Genomic DNA, 18,105 nt, shown 5'->3' with positions numbered 1-18,105 from the left:
CGTGAGCCTTTTAAAAACTGACTGCAAGAGCAGAGAGGATGGGACTAGCCTTTGCATCGACTTTGTGGCCAAAGAGTCTTGTTGGTTTTGGTTCTTTTTTTAAAAAAAAGAGCAAAACAAATGCACCTTCGTAACTAGCCTAGCCTTTGTGGCTTTTATAGGGGAAGTGAGGGTGAAAGGCAGGTCGATGCTTGATCATTTGTGTAAATCGGGGTCCTCACTAGGATTGTAAAATGTAAGTAATAGGCCGCCATTTTGAACTGTTTCATGCAGTAGAAAATGAAATCCTTGGTCTTACGTTGTTTCTTTGTTGCTCCCCCCCCTTAATTCCTTCCTTCCTCCCCCCCCCCCGCCTGCCCCCATCGCTCCCAGTGTTGCTATTTTTTCTTCTTCTTCTTCTGTTAAGTTGTTGCAGTACTATGTAGCAATGATTCTAAACTCCTTGTGAAACTGGATGTATTGATGGCATGTAATGAAAGGGAAAATAAAGAACCTAAAATTATATAAGCTCTGTTGCCTGCTTTTCTCATACTGTAAAAAGAAATCTAGTTAAATTGGTCTGGTGGGCATAAACGGGAGTGCTTTGTACTAGGGGTAGGGTGCGCTGGATTTCTGTATTCCTCTAGTCAGGAAAAGATTTGCTTTCCCATTTGGAAACAAAAGGTAACTTAATATATCCCACAATACATTTAAAGTATTTAAGTAGGCTGTCTTCTGTCTCAGTGGTTCAGGCTCCTGAGAGACTCTAATTAAAAGTTCCCTGGCTATTAAAGTCATGTAAAGGTAAGTTCTGGTAAACCTGAAAAACAACAAAATCAAGTCAAAACTGAATTTGAACTGCCGTCTTAGGGTATTTTAGCTAATATGTTTCAAGATACTTGCAGCAGCAATAATATATATTTATCTAGATTATAAGAAAATATAAGCTGAATGATTGCTGGTGTATAGTAGAGTTTTACATATGCTTTACTCTTTTCTTTTGAAAACTAGATACAGCCTAATATACATATCCTTTTATCAAAATATCTTCCCCTTTCAGAAGAGCTATATTGACCATTAAAAAGAAGCCTAATAGGGCTATTATCAAAATTAGGGGCACCTTAAATTTGCGTTGTCTAAATAGTCTTCAGGAACAGTTCTGCTTAATTTCAGAAATGTCAATCAAACAAATTAATTTCAACCAAGCAAAGCCATTGGCTACTAAGAATAAGCTACTGATAAAATGTCAAGTAGTTAGCACTACAGTACATAGAAATCAGGTGGTTGGGCCATTCTATTATTATTTAATGAAGCAGGGACACCTGACACTATTTGGGAAATGACTCATTTTTAGTTGTATTGAATCTGGAGCCAATGTTAGTTAAATACATTGTCTCTACAAGAGTAGCCATATTGACCAAAAATGTACATTAAAAACACTGTTGTGATCTTATATTTTTGGCTCTCGTCATTTACTATGAAAGAACTGTCTTAATAGAAAGGCATTTTATATTTTGCTGCTTAATGTTACACCCTTGCAGCCATACTACAAGGTGTGAAAACCAAATCTGCAGAAATGAGCGTCTTAACATGCTTGAGAAGTGCATATTAAAAAAGGATATATTTTTTTAATTATCTAAAAGGCTAGAATAAAAATGTGATGTATTAAAATAAAAAAGGCTTGTGCCGGGATTAAAATCCTTCACTATTGCTACTGACAGAATGAAGTGCTCCCATGTAAACAGTATCCTCAGAGCACATCTCTTGAGTGGGAAAATGAGGCATAAAGAGCTAAGCATTGCACATAATTCTTTGGTTTAGTTTTAAATTGTATGGTTTAGGAAAATGTGGCAAAGTCATCATTTTGCCTGATTGCTTTGCTACATACCAGAGGATCTCACTGTAAACAGTATTTGTTACTAGATGGCAGTTTATGGAGCCATTTTAAATATTTTAGAGCTGTCCTAGTACGCAATTGCTCCCAATGAATTAAGCAGAAACATCATTACAGTTTCCCCAATATATTTATTGCTGGACTTCTATGTTACTTCACCAAATTTATAAATCTAGTTATGGTTTGCAAAAATATTGGAGGATATGCATTTACACAATAGCCCTTCCTGTGACACGACGCTGTATGATGTCGCTGACCGGAGTGCTGAAGCAAGACAGCCATCTTGATCATTATGAAATCCAATTGCAAACATCCTCAAGTTCTGAAATGATAGCATTATTAGAGTAAGTCACTGTATCTTTCGTTTTATTCCCTTATTATATATTTAACAAACTGTATAAGGCTAGTTTTGCAAAAAGCAGGTATGTCTGCCTGGTGTATTGTGCTTTATACTTGGGTGTTGAATACTGTGACCCTTCTGTATTGATAATAACTTATCATAAGAACGGCCACCTTAGAATTGTTTTAATCTAGCAAACTAAAGCCCTATGGTGGCAATAGATTTTAGGGAGGGTAGATAGCCTTTCAAACTCTCAAAACTTAGTCTATCATGAAAGCTTACATTGCGGCTCTGATCCTTAACAAACCCGTTGGGTGAGGTCTACGTAAAAGTTTCAGCAGAATTATGTGTATTATTATTATTAGCTTAAATATTGTGAAGCAGAGCATAATGTATTTTGGTGGAGAAGCTCTTAGAGAAACAAGCAGAATAAATGGGGTATTTCATTTTTTTCCATGAAAAACACTCCATGCAGTTCACTACAGTTTGTGTTCTCTTTCCATTTTAAAATATTAATATTTAACACATGACTGCTTCAAATCATGTTTCTAAAAATAGAATGAATTGATATTCAGGGTCCTCAAATTAAAGGCCAAAGGTGACAAACCAAGACAAAGGTCACACAGCTCATTTTCAAGCAATCAGATTTAACTTTGCCTCATGCTAGAACAAAAACCTAACTATACAGAAAAGAAATGTATCATGTCACCCTTAAATGAGAAATGCAGGTTGTTTTACAGGTTTGAAGTAATAGGCATTTACAACTCAAGGCTAAGTGTAATGAACTTGTTCATATCTTACATAGCAGCGTGTGAGCTTTAGTATTGCTATTTTAATGGTAAATTACCTCTAAGTAGATACAATCTCTAAATGTTAATACAACCATGTCTTTGCTGATTTCATCATTACAGCACATGTCTTGTCACAATTTAAACAAGCTGAACTAAGATCTTAAACTTTTAGTACACTAGTACTAAAAAAAAATGTTTTGTTGAATGAATTTAACATTGTTATGTTTTACCCCTAATTGGTAGCTTCAGGATTAAAATAGGTCCTTGTCCACAAAAGCTTGGGCCTCAATCAATCTGTTAGTCTTTGAGTACCACAGACTTTGTGAGCCTGCTAAAACACTGGTACACCTCTCAAATTTGCTGTTTTCCTTCAGTCAAATAAAAGATTCCCATTATTACTGAATAATGCCATCCACTATGACTTGAATTACTTTCTAAACTTAGTCTCTCATCGCTCACCTTTAATTGTCAGATTATAAATACAGTATCATTAAACAAATTTAAAATCTGCACAGAATAATGGGAGTATGTGTTTTGTAAAACACACCAACCACCTATCACTAAACTGGGGGGGGGGCAGGATGTGTTTTTATTTATAATAGTTTGCATTAAAAAGAATTTTTAAATATGAACTTCAGTTGTTTGCAAGATCTGCATTAAACTTAAACTATGTGAATGTAAGTTACTAATTTTTCTTTTCAGTGGCTTCATTTTTGTTCATGACAACTGAAAATGTGTAAATTTAATGGAGACATCTTAATTCTGCATTTATACAATATTACCTAACCTTGTTAAAATGTTGCCACATGGTTAATGAATATACATAAAAATCAGCATGTTTTTGTTGAGTTTGTTCGCTTGTTAATACCTGGAACAGTCATCAAGTGCTAGGATAACTTTTTTAAAAAATTAGCTTAATGTTTAACTTCTGAAATAAATGTGTTAACAATATTTGTGGCAGGCCACATAGACAAAGGTTCACAAGAGTACAAAAATATACAGTTATCAAGATAATAATAGGCTCATTTTCTAATCATGGGTAATAATATTTGAATATACTGTAATTACAAGATAAGCCAGGTCTTTTAATTATCATGTCTAGCTGATTAGACAAGAAATCAATATTATTCTTCATATGTTTGGGTTTACTGCACATGCATACCAAGTCAATATAAATACAACCATTTACTAATATTAAAATACCAGAAGCAACTCTTCTTAAATGTGTCTTCTCTTGAGACTATGCTATGGGCTTAATTAAAATTGGTTCAGTTCTTGTAAAATCAGGTGGAAACTTAATGCAGTTATGTATTTGATTGACTAATTGTTAAATGTTAATTTAAAGGCTGTTTAGAAAATCATTAAAAAGTGGAAGGCCCTTGATTTCTTTTCATTAAGGTAACCAAGAAATTTAGGTGTATGTTTTGAATAGACATTGGAAAAAAGATAAAGAGAGGGGTAAGTTGTTGCTCATTGAGTTCTACTTTAAAATAGCAATCTGTGTTTGTGACCATGCAGCTACACTAATATAACTGAATCCAGTTTTAGCCTCTCATTAAGTAAATTGGAATGGAGCGCTATAAATGGACTAAACTATGTAATGCTAACTAATGTTGATTTGATAAATAAATTAAGTCACCCTTTCGGCTCTGGTGGTATAAATAGTCCCATTGATGCTAGTGCATATATTCCTGAGATATGGATCTCTCAATATCAATAAAACAGATTGTATTTGACTGCATATATATTGAAATTAATGAACTTTATAAATGGATTGGTTCTCTTAACTATGCTAATTTCAAACTGTAGTTTCACTAGGCTTAATCTATCTGAATAATTTTAATACCTTAACAAGAAACAGAGGTGACAAAAAAATCAAACTCAAGATTTAACACAAAAAAGATAAAACCTGAAATCTTACCCTGATTAAATTTGGTAAAGTAAATTCCATGGATTCTGATCTGAACAAAGATTACAGTACAATCCAGTTTAAATGAAGTATGTTTAAATTCTATTATAATTGAAAAAGGAAAATTTAAGCATTAGCATAACTATCTCTGTTGTTGAAACCACATGTTTGCCTTAATCATAAACTGGCCTACAATGATTTCTCAATGTTTAGTGAAAAAATAAGCAAAAAATTAATATATTTTTCACCTATTTTGTCAGTTTTGAATAGGCTTTAATTTCTTTTCATAGGACCGTAATATAATTAAAGGGTAAAATAATCCCATAACTTCTTTTTTAGTTATCTGATTTGTGGAAAGCTGTTTTAAAATGCAGTTGGTAAAATGCATATTTGCTTAGTTACGTGGGTCATTAAGGCTTCAGTTCTATAAAGTACATACTTCCCTATGAGTAACTTTCATTTAATTTAGTGGGGCATATGTTTGAGTCAACATATATAGGATTGTACTGCAAACCAGGTCCTATAACCTGTAATGTTGCTTCTATTACTATCGTTCATTAGAAGACAGTTTTCTTTTTCTTTTCTTTAAAAAAAATGCTTTAGAAAACAAATGTAACAAATAGTTTCCGGTTTGGGGTGGCTTTACTGCATGTTATTCTAAACATTTTACAACTGAAGTTTATTTTCAGTTTTAATCTAAAGACTTAAACAAATATTTTCATGTAGTTCAAATTCCTCTTAGCAGAATTTATTCAAGCACTAAAATTCATTTTCAATGAAATGTATTTTTAAAAGGAAACCTTCCAGCATTCATTTTAGTCTTTAAAGGAAGAATTACATTAATAGAAATAATAGAAATAATAAGTGTTTATGTACATTTTAGATAGCTTAACTGAAGAATTTCCATCTAGGAGTAGAACTGGGGGGAAATGAGCTGCAAGACAAATACAATATAACATGACCATAACTAACCAAAACAAGGTCTGAAACATGGACCAGGGTGTGTGCATTATGATGTATTTAAATAAATGCACATTCTTTCCTCACTTTTCATAACTGTTTTATTTGTCTCATTTGATTCTTACCCATCTCAATTTTTAAAATGTGAACAATTAAACTTTTTCTTTAGCACATATTTTTAGGAAAATTAAAGAATATTAGCTTTTCAGAACGCATATATAATATTACATTGTTCATGTTGTCTCATGTTGAATTAAATTTCAGGGCAGAGCATCTCTTAAAAACCATAACCTTCTATTTTTCAATTGCCTTTGGTGGCAGAGGAAGAGTGCCTAATACAGGTGCTTAATAGACAAGTTTCAAAAATATCAGATTAAAATGACATAAAAATGAAGTTTCAAATATGTATAATTGAAATGGCAAAGCATGTAAACATATGACACGATTTGATGTAACACTTTACCATCTCTTGTCCAAGTGTCAGGGAAATATTTTGCTGCAAAAGCTCTGGGTTGTCTTAAGCAAAATTTATAATCTTGAATTTGACAGTGTCCCCAAACATACTTATTACTATACTACTTGACAGAATATACTGGTAGCTTGGATTTTTCAGGAAAGCTGTTGATGTGCTTGTCTGAATAGGTTGCCTAGTTCTGCATTGCCCAATAATACAAGGAAGATCTTTGTTCATTATCCTTTCTAGGTTATTAGTTTCTGTGAGAAACTAATTCTCACTAAACAGTTGGAGAAACAATATGAAATTGCAGCAGATCCATCCCATTGTGGTGCAGCACTTGCTGAGACCAAGGAATCTGCATTTGCCAACACACATCTCTTTTGTACCACCCCCACCTTATTGACTTGCTCTCTGAAACTCCTGTGCTAGTGCTGGGGATTATGCTAGCCTATTGATCTACATAATATCATGCAATACCAAAGCATACCGCTGGATGCAAAGGATAATGCAGGTGCAAGAGGGCAGATGGAATTTGCCTGGACTAGAAGCTTTGGGTGAAACTTGGTAAAATCATTACCTCAGGAATTGTATTTTCCCTCAGGTAAATTACACTGGGAGGGTTAGCTCCCAATTAAAAGAAACCCAGCAGCCCCAAAATTCTGTAAGTATCCATTATTATTTAGCAAATTTTCTGTTTCTTGATGTTTTGATTCCCTTTTAATTATGGAAAAATGGACTTCCTACCTGCTACATGAAACCGAGCTATTTTACATGAGAAATGGGAACTTGCATTGAATTCGTCAAGGTAAAACCCAAGTACTGTATGTTTGCCTTGTAAATGTTATATAGTGAAGAAGAATCAATCCTTTTGGTTCTAAGAATAATAAAAAGGGTGGCTTAAAGAAAATCACAAGGCACTGAAGAAATGTGCTGTACAGTGTCAATCTTGTAACAGTAAGAGGGGGCAGGAAAATGCTCTCTACTCATGAGTAACTATTATATCACTGAAATATGCTCCAGTCCAAGATGGCTGTCATCTGTTAAAGAAACAAAAGGTATTTTATTTGTATCATGTGAATTTTAAAGGTGTTCCAGTGTTGTAGTTGTACAAAGAATCATTTATATGGTGCGGTACTTTATCTCAATATAGTATTACAGTGTAATTTAATTATAAATGTATATATTTCAATAACTATATATGTTGCTATTCATAAAAACATCAGAGCGGTTTATAACAATTATGCATTAGAACATACAGTGAAAACAATATAAAATAATTAAAAATTAGAAAGCAGATAGCTATAATGGAAAAAATGTATTCTTAATTGACTTCATAAGCCTTGATGGACTAGAAAATGTTCAACCTTAATAATTCAACAAGCTTATACAAAATTAAATCTTAATTACTACATGAATTCTTGTAGCTTGCAGTATTTTGCATGACTTATCTTTCAAATGTGGAGTGACTCTGGAATTTTGCCGGGAGTGGGGTGGGGAGGTGCTGATAAGAAAGCTGTAATAAAACAAAAGGAAGTGGTGAAGTGCTTTTGGCATGTGTTAAACTATCAGTTGTAAGGGAGACACAGTTATTGGAGTAGTCATTACATAGCTAGCTTCTGGACAGTCCAGAAAACTCAGAAATGGATTGTTGGAATGTAACCTAATCTTCATGCATAACCCAGGTAATAAATTCACCCTTTTTAGACACCCAACATGCAAGCACTAAACAGTTTAAAAACAATATGTGACACCTTCCGTTTATCGAAGCAAAGTTTTTGCTGAACGTCTGTAGGAACAAGCTCTGAAGGAAAATGGCTGATAGGATTTTCATTTGTAACAGAGAAATGTGACATGCTTTTAAGTTTGTTACTACTACGGTTTATTTACATTTGTCTGCATTATTTTATATATGTTCATCATGACTGTGGCTAAACAATGACATTAATTTTATATTGCATATAACATGTGCTGCCTGAATGAAACATCCAGCAAGCCATAGACTTTGAGCTGCTTCTGCCATTATTAATTGAACAACGCATTGTGTTATCCAGTTACCATTAGGTATCTTGCTTGTGGATGAGATCAGTTAAAGAACACTTTTCATAAAAATGTGGGTGTCTTTCTCCCCTCAGTACATTAGACTGATTAGAACACCACCTGGTTATCCCATTGTGGTTGTGATGAGCTAGGTAAATCGCAACCTGTTAAAAGTTTACAGGTCACTTCATAGAGTCAAGAACAGACATTTTATGGCCTTCTAATGAGCCATTAAACTGGAGAACAGATAATTAAATACAGTGCTCTGGTAGAATTAACATAGTAGTGACTGCAGCTCTCTGATTTCCAGGTGCCTCAGAAGACTATGAAATCATTCTGGGAAGCCTCTTCAAGTCCAGGTTAGTCCTCTTTATTCCTCTCGCCACCCCATTTTGTGACTGTGCTAGTTTGCCCATGGGTGACTGGAACTGAGAACATCTTTCCTAAACTGATTGAGCCTAGTTTCCCTGAGGAAATGCATCATTAAAATGTACCCTGAATTTTCCAAGGCTTGGCAGCCAGTTACCTAAATTAGGTGCCAGCTGAATCCAAATAAAAGTTAATCATAATAGCCAGTAATTTCTGTAGCCTAGTTTAACATACGCTTCTTTCGTTTTACCAATAATTACTTCCCAGGAAGTATTTAAAGATGCACAGTACCACGCCCCCTCGGAAGAAGAAGAGGCAGAGCCAAACTTGAGAAGCCATCACAATCTCCTTCTCAGCATCCTTAAAAATCCCACTGGTCAATAGGGTTAATCTCTTGTAGGTGTATTGAGGTTCGCAGCCTTACACATAAGTCTAATGTAGTGTATGCTTATTGAAAAACTGGGATAGCTCTGTCAGTAGAGCATGAGAGTCTCAAGGTGGTGGGTTCAAGCCCCACACTGGGCAAAAAGATTTCTGCATTGCAGGGGGTTGGACTAGATGACCTTTGTGGTCCCTTCCAGCTCCACAGTTCTATGATTCTGTAATCTTCACGAGAATAATTTGTTGCCAGCCCAACATTAGTACTAATAAAATACAACATAAAAAGTGTCAATAGTGGCTTGCTGAGGGTGTCCTATTTTGGAAAACCTTTTATCTTATACTCCTATTTCTGGCACAGCCTTTCAGATCCTGCTGTTGGGTTCAAAAGTGCCATCCGAACATCACAGACTTGTACATGCTTACATGGGCCTAGCCAGGATTTTTGTTAGGGGGGCAGGCCTTTTGTTAGGTAGGCAGAACCTCAGTCAGCTATGTATTTTTATTGATTTGTATTGATTGGGGGGCAGCTGCCCCTTCCTGCCCCCCTTGGCCCATACATGCTTATGCAGAAGTAAGTTGATGCCCAGTGGGACTTACACCCAAGTGTATGTTTGTAGGACTGCAGCCTAACAGGCTTCCCACCCCAATTTTATTCTGTATTCCCACCCCCAGTGTTCTGCATACTCTCCCTTTAGGAATTCTGATACAACATAGCCTGTTGAGATTGATATCAACCATAGACACGAACTCCACTCCATTTCCTTCAACTAGTGAAGGAAAAGGAAGCTGGGTGGGGGTGTAGATTACTGTAGTTCCAAGAGTTTGTTTTTTCATTTGCTGGCCATGGGGCTGCTGGAGTTAATTCTGCTGCTGTCTTGCAGATTGTATTAGGCGCTTGCAAAATCAAGTAGATTAAGTTAAAACAAAACCTTAGAGGTTTTAACTGTATAGAGCCCACACCATCTTATTTCCAGAGAATCTCTGATCTACGCTCAGTAGCCCCGCTTTGGGCGGATTAATCACAGACCAGGACGGGTTGGGGGACCACCCCTCCCTGCCAGTGCTAGCCTACCTTTCCCCTGATCCGCCTCTTGACTCGGCCTCTTTCCATCTCCACCCCTGTTCCTAGTGCTTGCCAGCCGGAAGGCATCAACACGACTCCCCCCGCCCTTTTTTAAGCTAGCTATCTTCCATGTCGCCGCAGGCCAAGTGGTGGTTCCTTTATTGCGTTCTTCCCGAAACTAGTTTACAGGGTCAAACTCATTCTCGCTCATCTGTTTTCTGAATTTATTGGCCCATAAAGCACGGAAGAATCTCCCGGTCGGCCGGCCAGCTAACTTTCTGGTCGACGGGTGGGTGGAACTCTGTGCGCGCTTACCTGGGAGCAAGCCTCCCTTCTCCAGAGTGGCGTTTACTTCCGAGTAGCCAGTGCCCTGGCTTGCCCTGTGAATCCTGAACTTTCTGCAGCCGCCTCTTAGCGCCGATCACTCTTCCCAGTTACTCTTAGCGAAATTCACCTTCGATGCCTCGACGGTGAGCCTTCTAAAAGGAACTCCTGCAAGATGCCCCCGCTGCTCCCCTGCGTTGAAAAGGCAAAAGTAAAAGCTGCCGACGGACGCGGAGCCACCCCGGTGGAGCTCCGAGTAGTCAAAGCGCCCTAGCGCCGTCGTCTCCACTGCCCCGGACTTACCTGTTGAAACAGGGTGACCGCATCGATCGCTTCGGCTTAGGAGGTGAAAGCTACGAATGCACGTGAATGCAGCTTGAACGTGTGAACAGGCTCCGCCGCACAACGCAGTGGAACAGGCGATGAATGCATTGTGGTGCTGCGGTTTGTTGCTTTCCCTCACCTGCTTGTCATCGCTGGATGAACACGAATACTCCCTTCTCGCATGGCATTTTTCCAGCATCGCACTTCCTCGGCTCTCCCTACCATGTGAACAGTGCAATCTGGGGCATGTTCAATCCGAAGCAAATTCCATTGAGTTAAACGGGGCTTGCCAACATACTGCCTTCCTTCCAGTGGCTCTTGAACGCCAACTCTCGTCAGCCCTAGCCAGAGTGACCAATGGTTACTGTCAAGGATAGTGGTAGTTCTAGAGAAGGTGACATCGTTGGTTCCTCCGCTCTCACACGTATGTGTAGTGTTGCAACTAAGATTATACATAAATTACTCAGGAGTAAGCGTCCTTAGTAAGCTTTCCGAATATTCATTTACTGATCTCTGAATGCATATCCCCATGTGCTCAGTTGTCGTCTTTGGCTGGAGCCACGCGGCTCCCTGAACTCTGATGTATTTGAAATATGACACTTCGCGGGGTTGGCGGGCAATAGGAGCCCGGAAACTGTCTCTCTTCCCCTCACTTTGGGCTTGGGGACTAAATTACCTTTCGAAAGGTGCCACGTCTACCGGAGTAACCACAGCTCGTGAGGTTAAATTAGAAACGGTGGTGGTGCTTATTAGTATGGCATCGATTTCTCGAGAATATCAGCCTGCAAACTCAGGCATGTTTACTTAGGATCCTATTATCTTACGTCTAAGTCAACGTGATTAAGGTTTTCAGCGGAGCTTTTACTAAATAGACCAAAGGTTTTGTTAGATTTAAAGGCGCTGCAGAAGGACTCTTGGGTCTCGCTGTGAGACAACGTGCCTACATCTCCGACAGCTTCTGAATCGAATGGTTCCTTGTTGCTTAATGGATTTACCCTAATATATACGCACCTGTTTTGTGCTTTTGGTGGGAGTCGAGGGAAAGTAGAAATTGCGGAAAGGGGGTAGTTGGTTTCCCCCCCCCCCTTGCTTTTCTTACGCTCCAGATAAGGAAGGTTGTCTTGTTGCTAAGCTAAAATATAAGGAGAAAGGGAATTCTCCCAACATTCTTCAGGGTACTCGTTGCTTTGAAGCTTTTGCTTTGTTCGACGTGGGGTGGCTGTGTAGCCACATTTCATCCGTAGGGAATCGGAGCCGCGTACGAAAGCACGTGTCTTTCGCGCCTCTTGTGCATTTCCGCGGACTTTGCGCAGATGAAAGATCCGTTCCTAGTTTTCTGAACGTCTTTGGCAATATGAAGAGGCAGCCCCCTTAAAGCTATCTTGCCGTGCGTAACACAGCACAGAAGCAACTCTCGCAACGGGTGGTTCCAGGAATGGATCATTTGAGAAACGTCGAGACTTTGTTGTTGTTGTTTTTTGGGGGGGTTGCAATAAAATAGAAACCAGGAAAGGAGGAGAAAAGGACGCGCCCTCCCACACACCCAAAAATTGAGCCGATGATGGCCATAATTCAGCAAAGGCTAATGAAGACTGGGGTGGTTCCTATGTCTTCCTTCGCTACATTTTGAGAGAGAGGGTCTGGTAACTTCAGGAAACAACTGTGCGTAGGTCGAGGGCGCTTTTGCTTGCGCGTTTGGTGTGAGCGGGGTGGGGCGGAAGCCAATTTCGTGTGGCCTCTTTTCTTCTTCTTCTTTTTGAAACTTGCCTTGGGCGTCAGCGTAAGGTACAAGCACAAATTAGTCTTCCCTGTGGTATGTAAACTGCCCTCCTCTGTCAACTGTCATTGGAGAGAGAAGCCGTTTCCTCGTACAGCTTCAGCCTCCCCCCGCCCCCTTGGAAAGTCCAAACTATGGACTCGGACAAATGTATCTGTAATTCTAGGCGCATACAAAAGCGGGCGAACAAGCGGGCGACGGAACTTGGTATCCCAAGGCTACTTTAGGAGAGATTCTACCAGGTGTTAAATATGGTGATAGTTGGACAATGTAATTATTATTAATAATAATTTATTCAAAGGTAAATGTCTTTAAAAAATGCTGCAGAGGTTCTATGCGTTGAGAAAATTCATCGACGTAGACCTGGATAATATATACAGTAGTGGGGTCTGGGGTGCAGAGAAAGAGAGCGGCTCAATGCTTTCAAGTCACTAAAGGAGAGCGGTGAATGAGGAACAGCCAGCAGCAAAAGGAATTGAATAGGGGAAACTAAAAATCGGTGTGTGCAAAACAAGAGTGCCTCTGAACATGTGCCGATTGCTTTCCATTAACCTAGCCTGGATGGACACTTTCATTGCAGGAATGTTTCCTGGAGGAGAGGGGTGGGAGAAGGAAGCCTTTTCCAGGGAAGGGTGGCTTTGCTGGGCGCCGGCAAGTCTCAGAGGTCAGCTATGGAACAGTTCCGGTTTGTAGGAAGCCTGCGGGCAAGAGAGAAGCGCCCTTTCCCTGAGATTCTGCCGCTCCGGGTCTGCTTTTAATAGAAACCAGGGGCAAAATAATAAATAATAATAAAAACCCGGGATGCTCGGTTTCCCCTCTCAGGACCGCTGCGACGGCATCGGGGGTGGCGGGGGGCGCTTTAGTTACAGGCGAGCAGCAGGGCTTATCCCCGCTTTGCTTCGATCCCCCCTCCAAACCGGTTCATGCTGCGCCGAGGATGCAGCGAGATGCTGGCCCGAAAGACGGGCGTCGAAGTTTTCTCTTTGATCTGAGCACGTGCATTCCCAGGGAAGCCTTGCTTAGGAAGGACGGGGGTGGAGACTGGAAACGAAAGAAGGAACCCAGTGGACACCTCTGGGCAACCCAACCCGATCCATTGCAGACAGAGACGCCCCTGCGCTTTGGAAAGCTCTTGTCCAGGCCAGGCGGGTCAGTCTGGTGGAAGTAACGTAAAAACTTCCTGGGTTTCTACACGCAGACTCTTCCGAATTTTTGCTGGTTCTGCGCGCTCTTTCTCCGCTTGATTTCTCTGCTTTCTCCCTTCCCCACCGCGTTTCGATTTAGGAAGTTTGCGAGAGTTCCCAGCTGGCTCCGGCTCTCTACCTTCCACGGAACTTAAAAGGCCGAGGTCCGTGGCAGGAAATGAATGAGCCGATAACATCTGACACCAGTGACCAGTCTGCTGACCCCCAGCCTTAATTCCGCTAAGACTGGAGGCCTCCAAATTTGGGCAAGCGCGTCTTTCGTCGAATAGCGCCGCCTCTGCTTTTCAGATACTGCTCCTTATGGTTTCCTACGTCTTACTGTTGCACACTTTGTAATTATTTCCTGAGTTAAAAGGGAAAGCTACTCTTCAGAAATTAGTCATCGTTGCTGAATCAGACGCTAAATGTCCACAGTTCAAGCTTCTCTCTCTCTCTCAACATGTCTTGGAGTTTCATTTTGAGAGAATTCCTAGAGTTCCTGCATGTTTACTCTTAAGTAAGTTGCACTGTATTCAGTGGGACTTACTGTCCTGAAAGTGTGGTTGGGATTGCAGTTAAAAGCGCCACTCATTGCACAGGTTGTCATTTCACACACACACACACACACACAGAGAGAGAGAGAGAGAGAGAGAGAGAATGAATATGCTGCGGGATATTTTGAACTGAGTTTGCAAAATATTACCCGACAATTCCGTTTTTTCCTTACCATCCCCTAGCCAAAGGAAGCACATGTTGCATTGGCTTCTGAGTCAATGGAAGCCGGGCTGTTGCCTTAGTAGGCAACAGAGCTGCATGAAGTTGAGAAAGCAAGAATGTTGCTACATAACTTTCTGGAAATCGTTTGACCTGTCAAAAGGTACTCTGGAACATAAGTATATTCATCACTTTCCTAAAGGCAAAAACCAGTCTTGTTTATTATGAGACATTCGTTCGTGGGCTTGATGTCTCTAGGAAACCTCATGCTATAAATGTGCAAGTCTTCAGTGACGAAGGTTCAGTGACACCAGACTTTGAGGGACGTGAAAGCCTGTCGTTCGAATTTCGCAAAACACCATCCGGAAGAGAAGGCAGACAGATCCATTTGTCTTATCCCGCTGTTGCTAGAAGCGTGTAGGAAATAACTACAGTATTTGCTCCCCTCTGCCCCTCAAACAAACCATCCTCCACCAACGCGCATCTCCGCCCCGCCCATATCAAGCATATAGCACTTTGCATAAAACAAAGATTTGACTGAAAATGGAGAATGCACCTATCTGTCCAGTTACACGCGCAAGGCCGGGGTGCAGAGACCATGGATTTCAATGAAGCGCGCAGACTGATTCTGTACCTGGAAAGGGCAAGCTCCGTGGATTCAGCGCAGGGCACCACTCTGGCGACGCAGGGCGAGGAGGAGGGGCCGGGGGAGGGGCGGCAGCCGAAGCCGACACCGCTGGGCGGAGGGAGGCCGGTCGAGCGCCACTCTTGAAATAACCAAGAGGAAATTTACAGCTGAAGACGGCGAAGGAATGTCCTGATCTCGGGCGCCTGCTCCACTGAAGCCCGCGGCGCGTGCATTTCTTTCAATCAAGCAGAAAACCGCCCTCGTGGCACGAATGTTAAGAGGGGATCACCTCGGTGCCAAAAAATAAAATCGCGGAAAGAATGCCCCTGCCCCGCAAAACAACCAAAAACGGGAAAGGGAAGAGTAAATAGGCTCTTTTAGCCAGTCCGGAGGCCTTCGGTGTTTGTTCAGACTGCCTGTCGCCAGTTCTAAAACAACGGCGGGCAACCTTGCAAACGCATAAAAGCATATTCAAGGCAGATCAGCAAACTGGGCGGAGGGAGGGAGGGTGGGCAGAAGAGGAAGGAGAAAATCTATCTTGCAACCTGTCAAGCCGCAACCGTCCAAACTTTAGGCTGGTAGAGCACGAGAAAATTTTTGTTTTCTTACTTGGCTTGAGTGGTGAGACCGGGGGCCTGAGAGCACTTTATTCGGATAGAAACGCCGAGGAAATAAATTGCGGGGGGGGGGAGGCTCTAGATCCATGTGCTTAAAAATGGGGGGGGGACTCGCAATGGAGCGGAAGGGGGGGAACTCTGGAACACTACTTCCATTAAATTTTCTGAAATAAAATATATCGATCAAGATACCAATTTTTACCACTTGCTTGTTCCAAGTGGTGAAATGAATATTATAATGGAGACTTGTTGTGCCTTGTTTAGTCGTTTAGTCGTGTCCGACTCTTCGTGACCCCATGGACCAGAGAACGCCAGGCACCTCTGTCCTCTACTGCCTCCCGCAGTTTGGTCAAACTCATGCTGGTAGCCTCGAAAACACTATCCAACCATCTCGTTCTCTGTCGCCCCCTTCTCCTTGTGCCCTCCATCTTTCCCAACATCAGGGTCTTCTCCAGGGAGTCTTCTCTTCTCATGAGGTGGCCAAAGTACTGGAGCCTCAGCTTCACAATCTGTCCTTCCAGTGAGCACTCAGGGTTGATTTCCTTCAGTATGGAGAGGTTTGATCTTCTTGCAGTCCATGGGACTCTCAAGAGTCTCCTCCAGCACCATAATTCAAAAGCATCAATTCTTCGGCGATCAGCCTTCTTTATGGTCCAGCTCTCACTTCCATACATCACTACTGGGAAAACCATAGCTTTAACTATACGAACCTTTGTTGGCAAGGTGATGTCTCTACTTCTCAAGATGCTGTCTAGGCCTGTCATTGCCCTTCTCCCAAGAAGCAGGCGTCTTTTAATTTCGTGGCTGCTGTCACCATCTGCAGTGATCATTGAGCCCAATAATGGAGACTGAGCGCGCGTAATTCCTCTTAATGGTGGTTCGGTCTTCTATTTTGGAAAAGTGATAAATTTGGGACCGCACAGGGAAAGTGCTACGAGTAGTGGCATACGGCTGGCGGGCTCCTTAATGCCAAGCGCCGCTCGCAGGCCCAGCTTATTCCTCTTCCCTTTGTTTTCTCACTCCTCCCTCGCTGGTTTCCTCGGGATTCCCCCACCCCCGCGCTTTGCTTCCTCATTTCTGGCAAATTCTCTCCCCACCCCGTCTGCGCTTTTCTAGGGTCTCTCCCCCCCCCAACCTCCTGGAGAACAATCATTACTGATGGAGGCTCCGCTCCCTGCACCGCTCGGCTTGCAAGCTGGCCTCTTATTTAGGAAGTCATTAATCACATCCCCTTCCCCCGGAACGCGATGGCCGAGGAACCTGCGCAGCGCAGCGCAACCCCCGGGCGCCTCCCCGCCCCCTGATGGCCGCCCTTAAAGGCTTCGGAACGCGAAAGGCGAACGGAGGTGCTACTGCGTTTCCGGTGGGCGTTTCAGAATTGAATAGGTAATGAGCTGGGGGGGGGAGGCGGCTTTCACCGTGGATCATGCCTATACACTATGCCTACATGCCATAGGAATATGCTTCACATACCATTTACGCTTAGCGCCTATAATTTGTATGTCAGTTCAAAGCTGCTTAAAAGCAGTCGCTTTCCTTACCCCCTTTTTAGTTGACGTGGGATGTGTCTTTTCAGCAGTATGTGTGATTTTAATGGGGCGGATATGGATCGCAGAATTGGAAGCGAACCCGAGGGTTCTAGTCCAACCCCCATCGCAATGTAGGAATCTCAACTAAAGCAGATATCAAACCTCTGCTTAGAAACCTCCAAGGAAAGAGAGCCTACCGCCTACTCTATCCGGTGCTGTTTCAGTTTGACGTTTTTCCCCTTCTATGTATGATATATGCCCTCAACCCATTAGCGATTTTTGTGTACCTATATCGACAGTGATGGGGGGTGGAATATCTTTGCTTTCCCACCAATAGGCACCTTTTAATTTGTAATGCTCCCGCGCACCCTTATGGGGCGGGACGCTCCATTAAACTCGATGGGGCTTACTTTTAAGAAAACATATATAGGATTACGTTGTCAACCTATTAAGATACCGATCCTATGCTTGGAAATAAATAAATGAAATTATTACGCATGGCCCTGCTAAAATAACTCCCACTGTGTTCAGTGAGGTTTCTATTTTATTAGCATTCGTCAGGTAAATGTGCATAGGATTAAATCGCGGCCTCATACATCCCATAATCCACCGAGTCCCTTTCAACGGGATATAGCTTGCATCCTTACGCCTAAGGCTGCAGTCCTCAACCCACTTACCTGGGAGTAAGCCCCAGTGAATTGAGTAGGACTTACATCCGAGCAGAGATGATGGCTAGGATTGCGCTGTAAATGGATGAAACAAATAGCGCGTTTAGGATTGCCCCTTTCCCCCGTTTCAGGCTAGGTAATTCTATCGACTACTTTGCGG

General features: G+C 41.6%; 1 protein-coding gene across 2 annotated transcripts in view; it reads left to right on the top strand.

Annotated features, from left to right (window-relative positions):
* The window catches only part of LIN28B (lin-28 homolog B), a 93,383-nt gene that overhangs the window by 859 nt on the left and 74,419 nt on the right, over positions 1-18,105 (top strand). Inside the window, exons 1-2 of one of the 2 annotated variants that reach the window (XM_081904677.1) lie at positions 159-235; positions 8,678-8,726. In XM_081904677.1, coding sequence (XP_081760803.1) covers positions 8,693-8,726 — 34 coding nt within the window. In that variant the 5' untranslated portion in view covers positions 159-235; positions 8,678-8,692. Of the gene's footprint in view, positions 1-158; positions 236-8,677; positions 8,727-18,105 lie in introns of those variants that run through there. The other variant, XM_081904676.1, reaches the window with a different exon arrangement.

Source organism: Podarcis melisellensis (assembly GCF_964234715.1).
Source record: "Podarcis melisellensis genome assembly, chromosome: 3".
Lineage (NCBI taxonomy): Eukaryota > Metazoa > Chordata > Lepidosauria > Squamata > Lacertidae > Podarcis > Podarcis melisellensis.
Note: the sequence above shows the minus strand (reverse complement) of the source record. Positions and strands in the feature narration are given on the sequence as shown.